Source organism: Manduca sexta, chromosome 28 (assembly GCF_014839805.1).
Source record: "Manduca sexta isolate Smith_Timp_Sample1 chromosome 28, JHU_Msex_v1.0, whole genome shotgun sequence".
NCBI classification, from domain to species: Eukaryota; Metazoa; Arthropoda; class Insecta; order Lepidoptera; family Sphingidae; genus Manduca; species Manduca sexta.
This window is the reverse complement of record NC_051142.1, coordinates 19,418,563-19,431,611: the sequence shown is the minus strand read 5'-3', so window position 1 is coordinate 19,431,611 and position 13,049 is coordinate 19,418,563. Positions and strand designations below refer to the sequence as shown.

General features: G+C 33.8%; 1 protein-coding gene across 5 annotated transcripts; it reads right to left on the bottom strand.

Moving 5' to 3' along the window:
- Positions 1-1,304: 1,304 nt before the first annotated feature.
- On the bottom strand, positions 1,305-7,853 carry LOC115446367. Of its 5 annotated transcripts, none has more exons than XM_030172996.2 (7): positions 7,676-7,810; positions 7,511-7,557; positions 7,326-7,429; positions 4,680-5,924; positions 4,192-4,362; positions 3,896-4,059; positions 1,305-2,666 (listed from the first exon to the last, which is right to left on the bottom strand). In XM_030172996.2, the coding sequence occupies exons 3-7, from the start codon at positions 7,398-7,400 to the stop codon at positions 2,495-2,497; spliced, it is 1,827 nt and encodes a 608-aa protein (XP_030028856.1). In that variant the 5' UTR covers positions 7,401-7,429; positions 7,511-7,557; positions 7,676-7,810; the 3' UTR covers positions 1,305-2,494. The 5 variants fall into 5 exon arrangements, 4 of the variants coding, with proteins under 4 accessions (XP_030028856.1, XP_030028857.1, XP_030028855.1 ...); XR_003938910.2 differs by adding an exon at positions 3,096-3,165 and having other exon boundaries at positions 2,538-2,666; positions 7,511-7,812; XM_030172997.2 differs by lacking the exon at positions 7,511-7,557 and having other exon boundaries at positions 7,676-7,853.
- Between the last annotated feature and the right edge of the window lie 5,196 nt (positions 7,854-13,049).

Genomic DNA, 13,049 nt, shown 5'->3' with positions numbered 1-13,049 from the left:
AGCTCTCAAAACTCATAATTTTCCCCGTTTTTGTAACATGTTTCATTACTGCTCCGCTCCTATTGGTTATAGCATGATGATATATAGCCTATAGCACTCCAGGAACAAAGGGCTATCCAACACAAAAAGATTTTTTCAGTTCAAACCGGTAGTTCCTGAGATTAGCCATTACTGCTCCGCTCCTATTGGTCATAGCGTGATGATATATAGCTTATAGCGGTCCACAAATAAAGGGCTATCCAACACAAAACGAATTTTTCAGTTGAAACCGGTAGTTCCTGAGATTCCACACTCCCTATCAATAATATCAGACGGAACCATAAACATACAAAGAATACCTCTTATAAGTCTGTGACAGGATTTTATAGCACACTGTGGCTTGTAAGTTTTGTCTGAGATTTTGTGCTTTCATTCACGTTCTGTATAAAATTGGTAGACAGTATAGTTCCCCACAAAATAATTAGATGGCACTGTCGTTCCTGGTAAATTTTAAATTACTCTTTCTATTTGAACGGATTTTGAATTTGCATTTTATGTCTAATGTATTGAAAATAATTCAACTCAAACAACTCGAGCAAAAAGTCAAACGTAGGTTTAGATTACAGGTATTGAAATGAAACAAAAATAAATGTACATACTTTATTAATATATTAACATTATTTATCAATATTTTACAGAAAATATATAGCCTGAGTCAAACTCCAAATTAAAACATACATTACCAACCTCATATTTTAGGATTGGCTCAAAGCGATAGATACTACGTGCACATTTCACTAGAAATTAACATGTAAATCAGTTCTGAAATAAAGTAACACTAGTCCTAAGTTTCTAAGTCATACTTCCTTGAGAAATGCTTTGTCAAATCTCGATACATGGAAATATTTTGTATTTTGTATAGAGTAAAATTGGACCCAGTTATGGCAAAATGTACCCACAAATATCCCAAAAATAAGTTAAATATTATATAACAATCAATTACTCAGAATATGATTACTGTTCAGCAAAACACGCCAAGAGGATATTGATACTATTTATAGCTGACACAAAAATTTGTGAATCTATACACTCCTTTCTTGTAATACATAGAATGATCAAGTTAATAACAATCCAAAAATGTTTCAAAGTAGTTTGTACATTTTGAGATAACTTGGTCAAATGAAAAATAAAGACAAAACAAGAATGTAAAAGAATCAAAGTGAACATAGTACATATCAATGTTCCCAGGTGACGGGAATAGAATATCACAGAGGGAACATGTTTAGTAATAATATCCTAATTCATTACATGTCCTTTTGTTATTATTCGATACTGAACAGGCCCACGGACTATACACATATTGGTAAATTGTAAATCATAAGCATATCAGAAATTAATTGGAATAAAAGTACTGTATTTCTCGATAGAACTGGCAGATAGCTTAACTTCTATAATTTTATGTATTAGACACTGACACATTCCACACTGAGTAATATTTATTTACACTATCCGCAAATTCTATCCAAAAATAGTGTAAGCAGTCACAAAATAAAAAATAAAATTGTCACATAATCATAAAATTAAAATTATTTACATACATACTATCTACATCAGATACAACTAACAACTCGCTCGCATGGTTTCACTAGCGCCACCGTCCAATTAGTAGTAACGCAATCCAAAACTTTGAAGTGCAAACGGCCTACATTACAATAACAATACGATTCCAGCTAGTCTGTATTAATCAGTCTATCACCGTCCACTGGTATGACCAGCAAACATGCAGATCTCGAGCAGCCCTCATCATCCGCTACCCGCCACCATTCAAGTCGTCGATCCATCGTGCAGTCGCAAACCGCCATTTTTAATAAACGATCTCAATCGCTTTTTTCGATCTATCTCAAAAACGGATCAATCAGAACAGTTTTTTTGACAGGCATTCAAAGGAGTTATTTGGTTGGTTCATTCTCGGAATCGGATTAAGATTGGGAAAACTGGCTGAACGTCGTCGAAAATTATGGATCACTAAACATGAAGGAATAATTCACCCTTTGATTCTTCAAAGTTCTGCATGTTATTTATATGCTCTCGTCCTCCTGAGACAATCGATGTTAAGTCTCATATTATCTGATGAGTGGAAGTTAACAAAGCAGACACATTCTCTCATAAGAGTCATACCTAGTATAATAACCATTCACAAAAGAACATAGCACAACCAGCACACTACATTCACACATAGATAAAGTATCGCTTGCTATAGTATAACCATAACACAAAGAGCCTCTAAGTAAAACTAAAAATGTGTTCGTCTTTTACCTTTGTTATAACTAGTAATGCTTTAACCCAAGTGGCCCTCTAAAGAAGTATAATCATACCCTCGATTCAGGGTGAGACTGTTTTAGTTAAAATATTACTAGGTACTTATAATAAAGGTCACAAATTTTTATTTTAATTGGATTCTTAGTGTCTGAAGTTTATTTTATTTATATTACCAACAGTTTTTTGTGACAAACACCTAAGGCGTGCCACACAGCGTGTCGTTTGGCACGAACGCGACCCCCGCACCGTACGTTTCTCGCAGCTGTTTAACACTTGAGCACAGGCGGAGCGGCGTGGGGTGGGTGCTGAGCCGACCGCTGCGACGCACAGGGGTAGCCGTGAAGCGAGGACTGCCGTTGGATTGGCGTCTGGAAGAAAAATTGTGTATAAAAATCGATTTATAATTAACCATCAGCACAGAAATAGGCTTAAATTTTCTACCTTATTTTCTTTCTTTAAACTGCAGTTTTTTAATTACTGGCATGGTCAAAGTGATGCCAGTGATTATAGGCACAGTGGAGTCCAGATAGAATGTAGACGGACATGAAACGATTACCCCTCACCAGTTGACACAATTATGCCATCCTGTTTTAACTGGATATACATACACAGACTGATCACGGAACACGACATATTTACGTTGGTCACTGTGGCGGATTTTAATATCTTGTGTGAGTGAGTTAGTCGCTACCGATTTGATACAAAATATATTGAAGAAAATATCATTTATACATTCCTGAGAATATTCTATATTTTAATACATCACTAAACTACCATTTCGTATTAAAATAACTCACATGATTTACTTTCGCCACAAAACTGATGTCAATATTCCTCTTTGTAACTCAATAACAATACTTGTTTTACCTTAGTCGGAAACAAATATATTTAATAAGTAATAATAAATACGAAGAAATGGATGGCATAGGCAATTATTTTGAAAAATAGATACATCACCAGTTCAACATGAATATTGTTTTCTAACAAAATTAAAAAGCAATACCTAATGTTTAAATGGGACTATATAAAATGTGAGATAAAAATAAAATAATTATTTAAGAACATTGGCAGGACCTAAGTTTTCCTGTGTAAGTAATAGTTACCTATCAATTGCATTTTTATTTGTGGTTATAATATAATATAATAATATCAGCCCTGTATTATATACTGTCCCACTGTTGGGCACGGGCCTCCTCTACTACTAAGAGGGATTAGGCCTTAGTCCACCACGCTGGCCCAGTGTGGATTGGTAGACTTCACATACCCTAGACAATTCCAATGTTTTTCTTTGCCATTCTAGGTGCTTATTTTCACAATATTATATGAATTGGTCATTAGGACAGTAATGTTGCACACACAAATTATATCTTTTAAAACTGTCATTTCAACAAGCAGTGTTACGAAAACTTATGTAGTGCCATGTTTCTGTTATAACTCACAGTAACTAATATTTCCGGGGGTCTAAAAAAAAAAGTCTTCCCCTACACTCAATCCCCATTCCTCAGAATATAGCAGTACAATCATTAAGTTAGTTCCTCATATAACATGTAGTGAATGCTTGCAATTGACTTGGTCAAAACTCTGCAAAAATACTTACAATTTAGCCTGCTGTACTGCGAACCGTATGATGGTACTTTTGAAAACGTTTTTGACGTCCACCATCTTTGGGTCGGCTTGTCGCCGCTTGCCACTGTTCGGACTTATCTTTAATTGCATGAACTTGTCCAGTAACTGGTCCAGATTCGCCTCGACTACTGAATGCTGCAAAGAGAATATGGTTTTAGAAGTATATCTATCAGATCTCCAAGTGGACTTTTTTTTAACTGGACTTATATCTTAGTTCGCTACATAGATCTTGGCTTGTAATACTTTGTTATTATTGAATGGTTTTACCTCTGTACCCTTGGCGATTGCTTCCTCCCAACATTGCACGGACGCAGGCAAATCGCCACGGGTTTCCTCTAGCGCGGCGCGGCACTCCCAGTACGCGGCTGTATTACTGGCAGCTGGGAAACGCTCTCGGATAGCGCGGAGCCAGCGCGCGCATTGTTCCCATTCGAAGCCCTGAAGAAAATAATAATTTATTAATATTTGACTAAATTTTATTTGACAAATACAACAAGCGTGACCTAGCCAAGTTTTTCATAAATAAAACTCCAGTTTGCTCATCTTGAATGTATAAAAATGGTTACTGATAGGGACCTAAGTCCACCGACCATTTTAACAAAAATATAGGTTACATACTTTTGCAACAATGTTTTGAATCACCATTTAAATTAATGAAATCTAAATGAAGTCGATTGAAAGTATAATTATAGTACAAAAAACATAGTTGCCATTTCTTATAGTATTTTTTTATCATAAAGGAAATTTAAACTTGCCTCCTTCAATAACTCGGTGAGATCATTCAAAGCACCGACAACCACATCATCAACATTATCTGGCTCTTCAGTAGTCACCATTGTGTCCGTTGTTTCATTCAGGTCTACACTCTCACTTATATTGCTGGCCCTTCTCCACATACCAACAACACTCTCTTTCCCATGCATCTCGCTCACTGAATCATCATCACTGTCTGATTCCAGTGCAATATTCTCCTTATTTTCATCATCATCATATTTAATAGCCTCAAAGTCAAGCTTCAAATCCCTAGGCACTAGGTGATTAATACCGAAGCACTGTAAATGATGGTATGAGTCCAGCGACTTTCCACGCTTGTAGAGCCAGTTTTTAAGCCTTGCTTGAAGCTCTTCTGGGCGTGGAGTGTTGAAATTCTGCGGCACTGGTGTCATGAAAGTCACTCGCTTCCTTTCAGATTTAACTGCAGAGACAACCTTGTCCTCTTTTATATTTTCATCTTCATTAATGTCTTTTAAGTGAACATTATTCATTTTATCACCAATAGATGACCATTTATGGATGCAGTTTTGGATCTCATTCTTGCTTATTCGTTTGAAATGCACTGCTGATATCGACCTACGTACTGGTACATTTGGCTTTTGTTTTGTTTCAAATAAAGTGTGCCTTTTATTTAAAATTAGTCCTGAGTTTTTAATAACCCTTTGCAAATAATTTGGATCAGTTTGCAACTTTTTCACAGAATCAAGGTGCTCCTTAGTCACCATTTTCGGTTTGTAGAGACGGTCAAACACTGTTTCCGAGGATGTCTGCAATGGTTTAGGTAGCATACTCTTACGACTCACTGTGGTAGGTTGAGAAACGGCTCTTTTAGGAACAGCAAGGCTTTTCCTGGCAAGTTTAGGCTCAAATTTAGCTGATTTTACCTCTTTTCGGTCATTCAAGGCAGTTTTAGAGCTTGTAGCATTTGCAATCTTATTACCCTCACTTTTGGGTTTTTCAGTCATTGATTTATCAATTTTTGGATTAGTATCAAATTTATTCTTTGGTTTCGCATCTATTGCTGATGAAGTCTTTTTAACAATTGGCATTGTTATTGGTTTTTTAGTAGTACCATTGACATGAAAATTATTTTTTACCACGGAAGATGCCTTTTTGTGCTGATCAAATTTGTCATTTTTAATTGGTTTATTTATTGTTGTATTTGATGGCGCATTCTTCAACTGTGGTTCAATTTTGTTGTACTTTTTGAGATTCAGCTCCCGTAACTGTTGGGTAGAAAATAAGTTAATTATATTGAATCAATGGGTTTTTTATTCCTAAAGCAAGATGTTTATTATTGTTGTTTCCAAAGTCCATTTATCAATAGTTTTAAATACAAATACAAATTTTTTATTGCTGAATGTAGGTGTAACAAAATGTTTTAATATATTCTACCGGGATAAGTACCGGTGTGCAATACAATCTTACTACACTGTGTACTCAATAAAGTAGTAACTTTTACATTGCTTATTTTTATATAGTATGTAATTCACATTATATTTCTTATATATATATTAAATTGGTAAAACTTAAATAATGACAAATTTATTTATGTTCAAGGTATTCCTTAGTGCTATAAAAACAATTTGATAAAAGCCACTTATTAATTTTGTTTTAAATGATGTCAAGGAATCAGTATTTTTTATGTCAGATGGTAATTTATTATAAATTTTGATTGCCATACAATACATGTTGTTGTTGAGCATTACAGATTTGCATTGGGGATAGTATATAAGGTTTTTATGTCTGGTCTCTCTTTCTAACACTTGCCCATGACTCTTAAAGTAGCTTGGATTCTGTCTTAAAAAGATACAAATTTCCCTTATATATAAACAGGGCAAGGGAAGCACTTTGTGTTTTTTAAATAATGGTTTGCAGCTTTCTAAGAACCACACTCCACAGACAGCTCGAATACATTTCTTATGGACTTTAAAAGCCCTGTTTAAGTCCACTGAATTTCCCCATAGTGATAGACCGTACAACAAGATGGAAGATACAAAACCATGGTAAGCTGTTAGAGCTGCCTTTTGTGACACTGTTTTTCTAAGTCTTTTAAGAGCATAAACGAATCTATTTAATTTATTACAAACATGATCTATGTGTGCCTTCCAATTTAAGTGTTGATCAATTTTTATTCCCAAGAAAAGGTTAGATTCGACACTTTCCACTACTATTGTTTCATATTTCATATTTTATAGTTTTTAAATAGTATTACTTTAGTTTTTTTTTATATTTATTATTAATTTATTTTTATTTAACCAGTTAACTATATCAGAAATTGCATTATTTATGTCTGTTTCAAAACTATTTCTATCAACACATTTAATTATTAAGGTTGTATCATCTGCAAATAGAAGACATTTATGATTAGTAGCATTAGGTAGATTATTTACATATAACAGGAAAAGAAGAGGTCCTAAGGTGCTCCCCTGTGGAACACCAGTTAAGATAACATATATAGTGTTGCGCGTTATGCTAGGCAGCTGGCACTACTCTGTAATACTGGAAATACGTGCTCCCAAAGCAGTATCACAAAAGTAGCAAGAAAGACTATCCAACCACAAAACTTTATGAACATTTAAATATTTTTAACGTCTTGAATATTTACAACATAATTTGTCTCCTACCTTCTCAATCCGCGCCTTTTCCCTCGCTATTCGCTCTTCCCTTAGCTTGTTAATGCGGTCTTCCATTGACTCCATTTTTGTAGCAATTTTAGGGATTTGCTTATCTATAAAAATGTGAAGGGAGAAAGACAAACTAGTTTCTTTAAATTATATATTTTAAATAATTATCTATAGCTTTTCCTCACCTATTGTCTACTGATGGAACAATTGAAAAAACTGCAGCACAAATGTCCTATAATAGCAACTTTTAATTGAAATTAAACAACAAAGTAAAGGTAATGACTCAATCGACGTATGAAATTAACAAAAAAAAATAATAAATAAGATCACAAAACAAATAATACACCAACTTTTCTGTTTACTTCAAATATTTTTCCCACGGCACTCACGACGGTAAAACGGTTGAAAACCGCTACTCAAAATTCAAAATACAACACAATAGACATCTTGTTCCAGAGTAAAAACATTGAGTTATACAACATAATTATTATTATGAAGTCAAGTTTCAGAATATTTACTGACACACTCAAATATTTAGCACATTGCGCATTGCGCACTTGTGACCAACTATCGAACAAAAAATCTAATATACTGAACAATTTTTTTCCGAGCCTTCTAATATACTTATGCGGTATCCGACATTCGAACCGCAGCCCTAGGCGCAGTACCGCGTAGGCATTGTGTGAAAAATTTGCGATGGGTGAGATGTGCGCAACATTTTGTTGTAAATTTTATTGCAGACGGTTTATTTCCTATTGAACTTCTACGTTAGATTGTTTATTTTTTTTGGTAAGTAATTTGATTAAAAATCTGCAGTTAATTATTAGGCTATCAATAATTAAATAATAGATAAAAAGATGACTAAAGTAATCTATACATTTATTGCACAATACAATTGTAGCAGGCAGATGACTATACAATATAGATATTGAAGAAAAATTAATATGGAGTCTTTATTAGAGCGACAGAAACTAAAACAACAGTGTTTCGAATTGTTTGTATGTTTATACACGCATAATGCAAAACCTACTGCGTGGAATTCATTTCAGTTTCCACCGATGTATTGCTAGAGGTCTAACTTAAAATATAGACTCCATGCTGTCCCGGGAAAATATAATTTACACGGACAGAGCCGGGAGTAAAGGCTAGTAATGAATATAGATGTATGCATTCGCTGAGCCATATTTTCGCAATAGAAATGTAAAAAATAAAAAGAATCGTAATTATTGTTAAACTAACTTAGTGTAAGCTCTATTGTAACTAACATTATGAGTCTTGGTACTTGAAAATAAAAACATTATTAATATTATTAGCCAGGGGATTCCAGTATTCCATTCGCAGGTTACTCGCGGTGTTTACTTCGGGGTCCGATACAAAAAATATATAGATAAATGTATTTTAATTTCTAATTAAATTTTCCAATCCTTGAGTGGGCGGCTGTCAGTTTGAAAGGTGTGATGCAACTGCAATGATTAAAGAGTATAGAGGATGAGTGATATGGTCACGTGACATGCGGCACATTTAATGCATAAAATGGCGCCGACTCCGCCCCTTACAATAGTGATATGCTAGTACCGGAAATTTTGTATCGACATCGAAGAATTAAAAGAGAGACAAACAAGCCCAAAAAAGATCAAATACGAAAAGGGTTAGGTTCTACCATAATATAAATATAACAAACCATAATAAACAAACAAACTGAAACTGATTTATAAGTAACAATTGTTAAAGAAAGCAGTACCTGTTGTGACAAACAACCAGTTGTGTTTGATCTATATTTGTATGTTGCACTATTCCTTGCTAAAAATTTAAGTTACAAATTAAAATATTTACTTAATACATGATAAATGGAATAAGATAGCGTAGTCAGCAATTATTTGATTGGTTTTATTTTATTTTATTATTATGCTCTTTGATCGAGAAACATAACTACGTTTCAGCAAACTAAAATCAATGAGCGTGAAGATGGTGGTTAAGATAATCAATTATAATAATTATTTACAATAACAACAATATGATTATGTATCTATTTCCGTGTATGCAAAGGTTGCTCGAAACATAAGAGCGCCAATTGTAAAAATATATCTTACATTTCATCTTTATATTATTTCTTTTATGTTTATCTATTATTTTATGTAACAATTCTAATTTTATTCATAACAATATATTAAAGTAATATTACTATTAGGTGAAGTATAATAATCATTACTATTTTACTTATCGGGAATATTGTTGAAAAACAGTTATCTTTACTCGCGTTAATTAAACGTGTGGTTTATGCATTTCTTCTCAAAATGTAAAGAACGAATATGTGTATTTGGTGTAGGATTCCAATCACGTCGCCCAATATTCTCAATTCATTTTGCCTTGGTTTTTAAATTTTTTGGTAATCTTAAAAAAATATTCTAATTTCACTTAGTTTGTCGTTCTGGATAATACAATATTGATGTGTGCTCTAACATTCTTTCAAAGACAAAATCCGTAACTGATAAACGGGCGTCTGTTAAAATATCGATATCAATAATTTCCAAACAAATCCACCCATCCCTAAGCTCGTGTGTAAACAAACAATGATTTTAATGGATATAAATCACGCCTATAAGGGTTCTAAGCTTATCAAACAAGATCCACATATCATTTTAATTGATAAAAACACATCCAAAAAGTAAATATACAAAGATATTTACTAATTTTCGGTAAAAACAGTTACTAACCTATGAAAAGATATTTCGGGGTCTTTCTTGCGTGAATTCGATTTGCATCCTTTCACACAACACTGAGTCACTTTTGAAACTTAACAAATACACTAATAAACAAACTAAACTATTGAGAATATGATTATATTACTTTAAATTCAATATTTATGAAGATTTGTTTACATCGTCTGACACTACATGTACTTGCTGACTGGGCTGCAATAAATGGCGTTTCTGCCGCAAGGCGGTCCCAGTGTGTTGAAGTAAACGAAATAGTGCCATATTCGAAGAAAGCAATTATTTTTGTCTTTGTTTGTTGCGTTCCAAATAAGCTTTGAGTATAAGAGATAAACATATATATTGACAATTCTGCGTCGATTTCCCTAACATAAATATAACTTATTCATATAGCTAACTTTTGGGGCCTGTCCTCTTTATATTTAGTCATTGTGCAACTGCCCCTTACCTTCATGGGCGCAGCCTCGATTAGATTTAGATAGGTGCATCCAGGGTCGTAGCTAGACTTGAATTTAAGGTAGAGCAGCTGTTATTACAAGCAGGGCGGAAATAACAATGTTACTAAATCTGATCTGCTCAATCGATTTTTAGTTTCCTTGACTCGTGAACGTGAGCAGAAAAAAAAAGAGTTTAATAGTTAGGTAATTGTTAAGGTAATATACAGATTGTAACAAAATTCCCATCAATACGAATAACTCTTACTATGGGACCAACTTCCAAATCGTAAAATAAAAAACCCGTTGCTCCATATATTTTCATCGAGTAGTAATGTACAATTTTGTTAATTATTAAGGTAGGGCATTAGTATTTTAATGTAAAGCATTGCCCCACAATGCCCCCCCCCCCCCTAGCTACGGCCCTGGGGGCATCTGCACCTACGTACTACTATACTACATAATATCATTAAGTTTCTTTTTTTATTCCAAGTTCGCGAGTTTTTGAAAATGCTTTACCATAAAGAACCTCTCTCATGTTAGCAAGAAGGGCAGCGTGTAACTGACGTTTTACCAGAGTCGAAGTTGGGCCTTGAGAAATGGATGAGGTCACCTGTTTGGCCATCTCATCATTCTTAACTAAGATGTTTTTATTACATAAGCAAGACGAAAGCAAGGTAATTGCCCGACATTCATTTAGTCAACCTCCAACCACTGCTGTGAACCATTGTCGCCGCTAGTCGGCTTACCAACTTTTTGTATTTTTTTTTATAAATAAAATGCCTTCATGTATTTTGACGATGTATTATAGTACAACTGTGAATGAAAAAAACGTTTCATTTCATACGTTAGTAACGAGTACTTATACACTATTTAACTTGCAATGCCCTACCTTAATAATCAACTAAATTATACATAACTACTCTATCAATATATATGGAGCAGCAGGTTGTTTATTTCACAATTTGGAAGTTGGTCCCATAGTAAGAGTTATTGGTATTGATGGGTGGAATAACTTCCTGTCGAGATTTAAAGGATTTTTTTTACAATCTGTATATTACCCTAACAATTACGCAAATATTAACATGACTCATTCATATTCATAAGTCAAGAATGCAAAAATCGATTGACCAGATCAGGTCTAGTAACATTTTTACCTCGCCCTAACTGTAACCACAGCTGCCCTACCTTAAATTCAAGTTTAGCTACGGCCCTGTGAGAGAGATAGCAATAATTCGGTTTATTATCCCCTCATCCCATTGTAATTGCAGGTAAAAGTTGCACCTACATTTACAACCCTGAAATCACGAGAACGAATCATGCAAAATTAATTGAACTTAAACATACGAATATGCTCATAGCTTTCTTGCAGTCATTTTTGGTTAGTTAACAAACTAATTAACTTTAGGAATGATGAGACGTCACAAAAAATAATTGTAATCTGTTGGCAAATTTTAAGAATTTTCCACCGCGCTGTGTTTTAAGGCTGATTTTAGCCAAAATAGTCCTTCATGGGGATGAAGGACTATGTTTTATTAATGAATATGTAAGTTAAGAGTCTGGACAAGTTTTTAACTTACCTTAGAATCACGAAATCACCAGTTAAGTTTTTTAATTTAAAGAAGAAAATTTAAGTTATAATTTATAGAACGTAAGTTTTTCACTTTACACCAACATTTTCATAATTTTTATTAAAGTTACGAAGCTGGTTGTTTTTAGCAAGAAAATACAACTAATGAAAATTTTGTTGCAACAAAAAAATCTCGGATAAGTCTTCTACTTTAAAGAAAAAAACATTTAATCGTCCAAATCGAAAATTCTCAAAAATTCAGAAAAATATAACTCAAAAACTATGAAAAATCGCGGAACATATATGGGGGTGATTCGGATACCCCAAGGGTGCTCTATCTCTGGACCTCCGCTTGACACTATTTCCTGGAACACCTGTATATGAAAATATCGGCTAAAATCACATGGTAGATACCTGAGACCGAAGTGCTTACACGAGTCCTAAGATGACAATGCACTATTCTACTCGCTCTTACAAAAATAAATAAAATACTTTATTCAGGCTTCACAATAATTGTATAATTGTAATAATACGTAGAATATAATAATTTAATACTTCATAATAATTGTAATTATTTTTAAATAACAATTGAAATCACTTATATAACTACGTTCTAAATCATGGACATTCTAAATTAGGGATAAAATTCATAAGGAATGCAAGGCATAAGGTAAACCAAAGTAGCTAGCTCGAGTTGGCATGAGAGGGAATTTATAGGATTCCGCGTTGCAATGCTCACCGGTGAGCACATAAGCCCTAGCCAAGCTAACCTACCCGCCTTACACTAGCTACCTAAGTGATGACTACCCGAAGAAGAAAAGCAGAAAGTAGCTTCGGTCTTACATTTTGTTATTAATTGTTCTCATGAAAGTTTTTTTTTTCAAGTTCTTGTACACAGTCACAATAGTTATATTAGCTAATGCTCGCACATTACCGTTCAAATAGGATTACATTAAATTCATGACAAGGGATTTAACTGGACTGGCATTAAATAAAATTCAAGACA

Excerpts from the sequence above, each read along its gene's own strand:
- LOC115446367 (XM_030172997.2), bottom strand. The coding sequence starts at position 7,400 with ATGGAGTCAATGGAAGACCGCATTAACAAGCTAAGGGAAGAGCGAATA. Across the intron at positions 5,925-7,325 it reads AAAAGGCGCGGATTGAGAAG|TTACGGGAGCTGAATCTCAA; the intron begins GTAGGAGACAAA and ends TCTACCCAACAG. Across the intron at positions 4,363-4,679 it reads TCACCGAGTTATTGAAGGAG|GGCTTCGAATGGGAACAATG; the intron begins GCAAGTTTAAAT and ends TATTTTCTTCAG.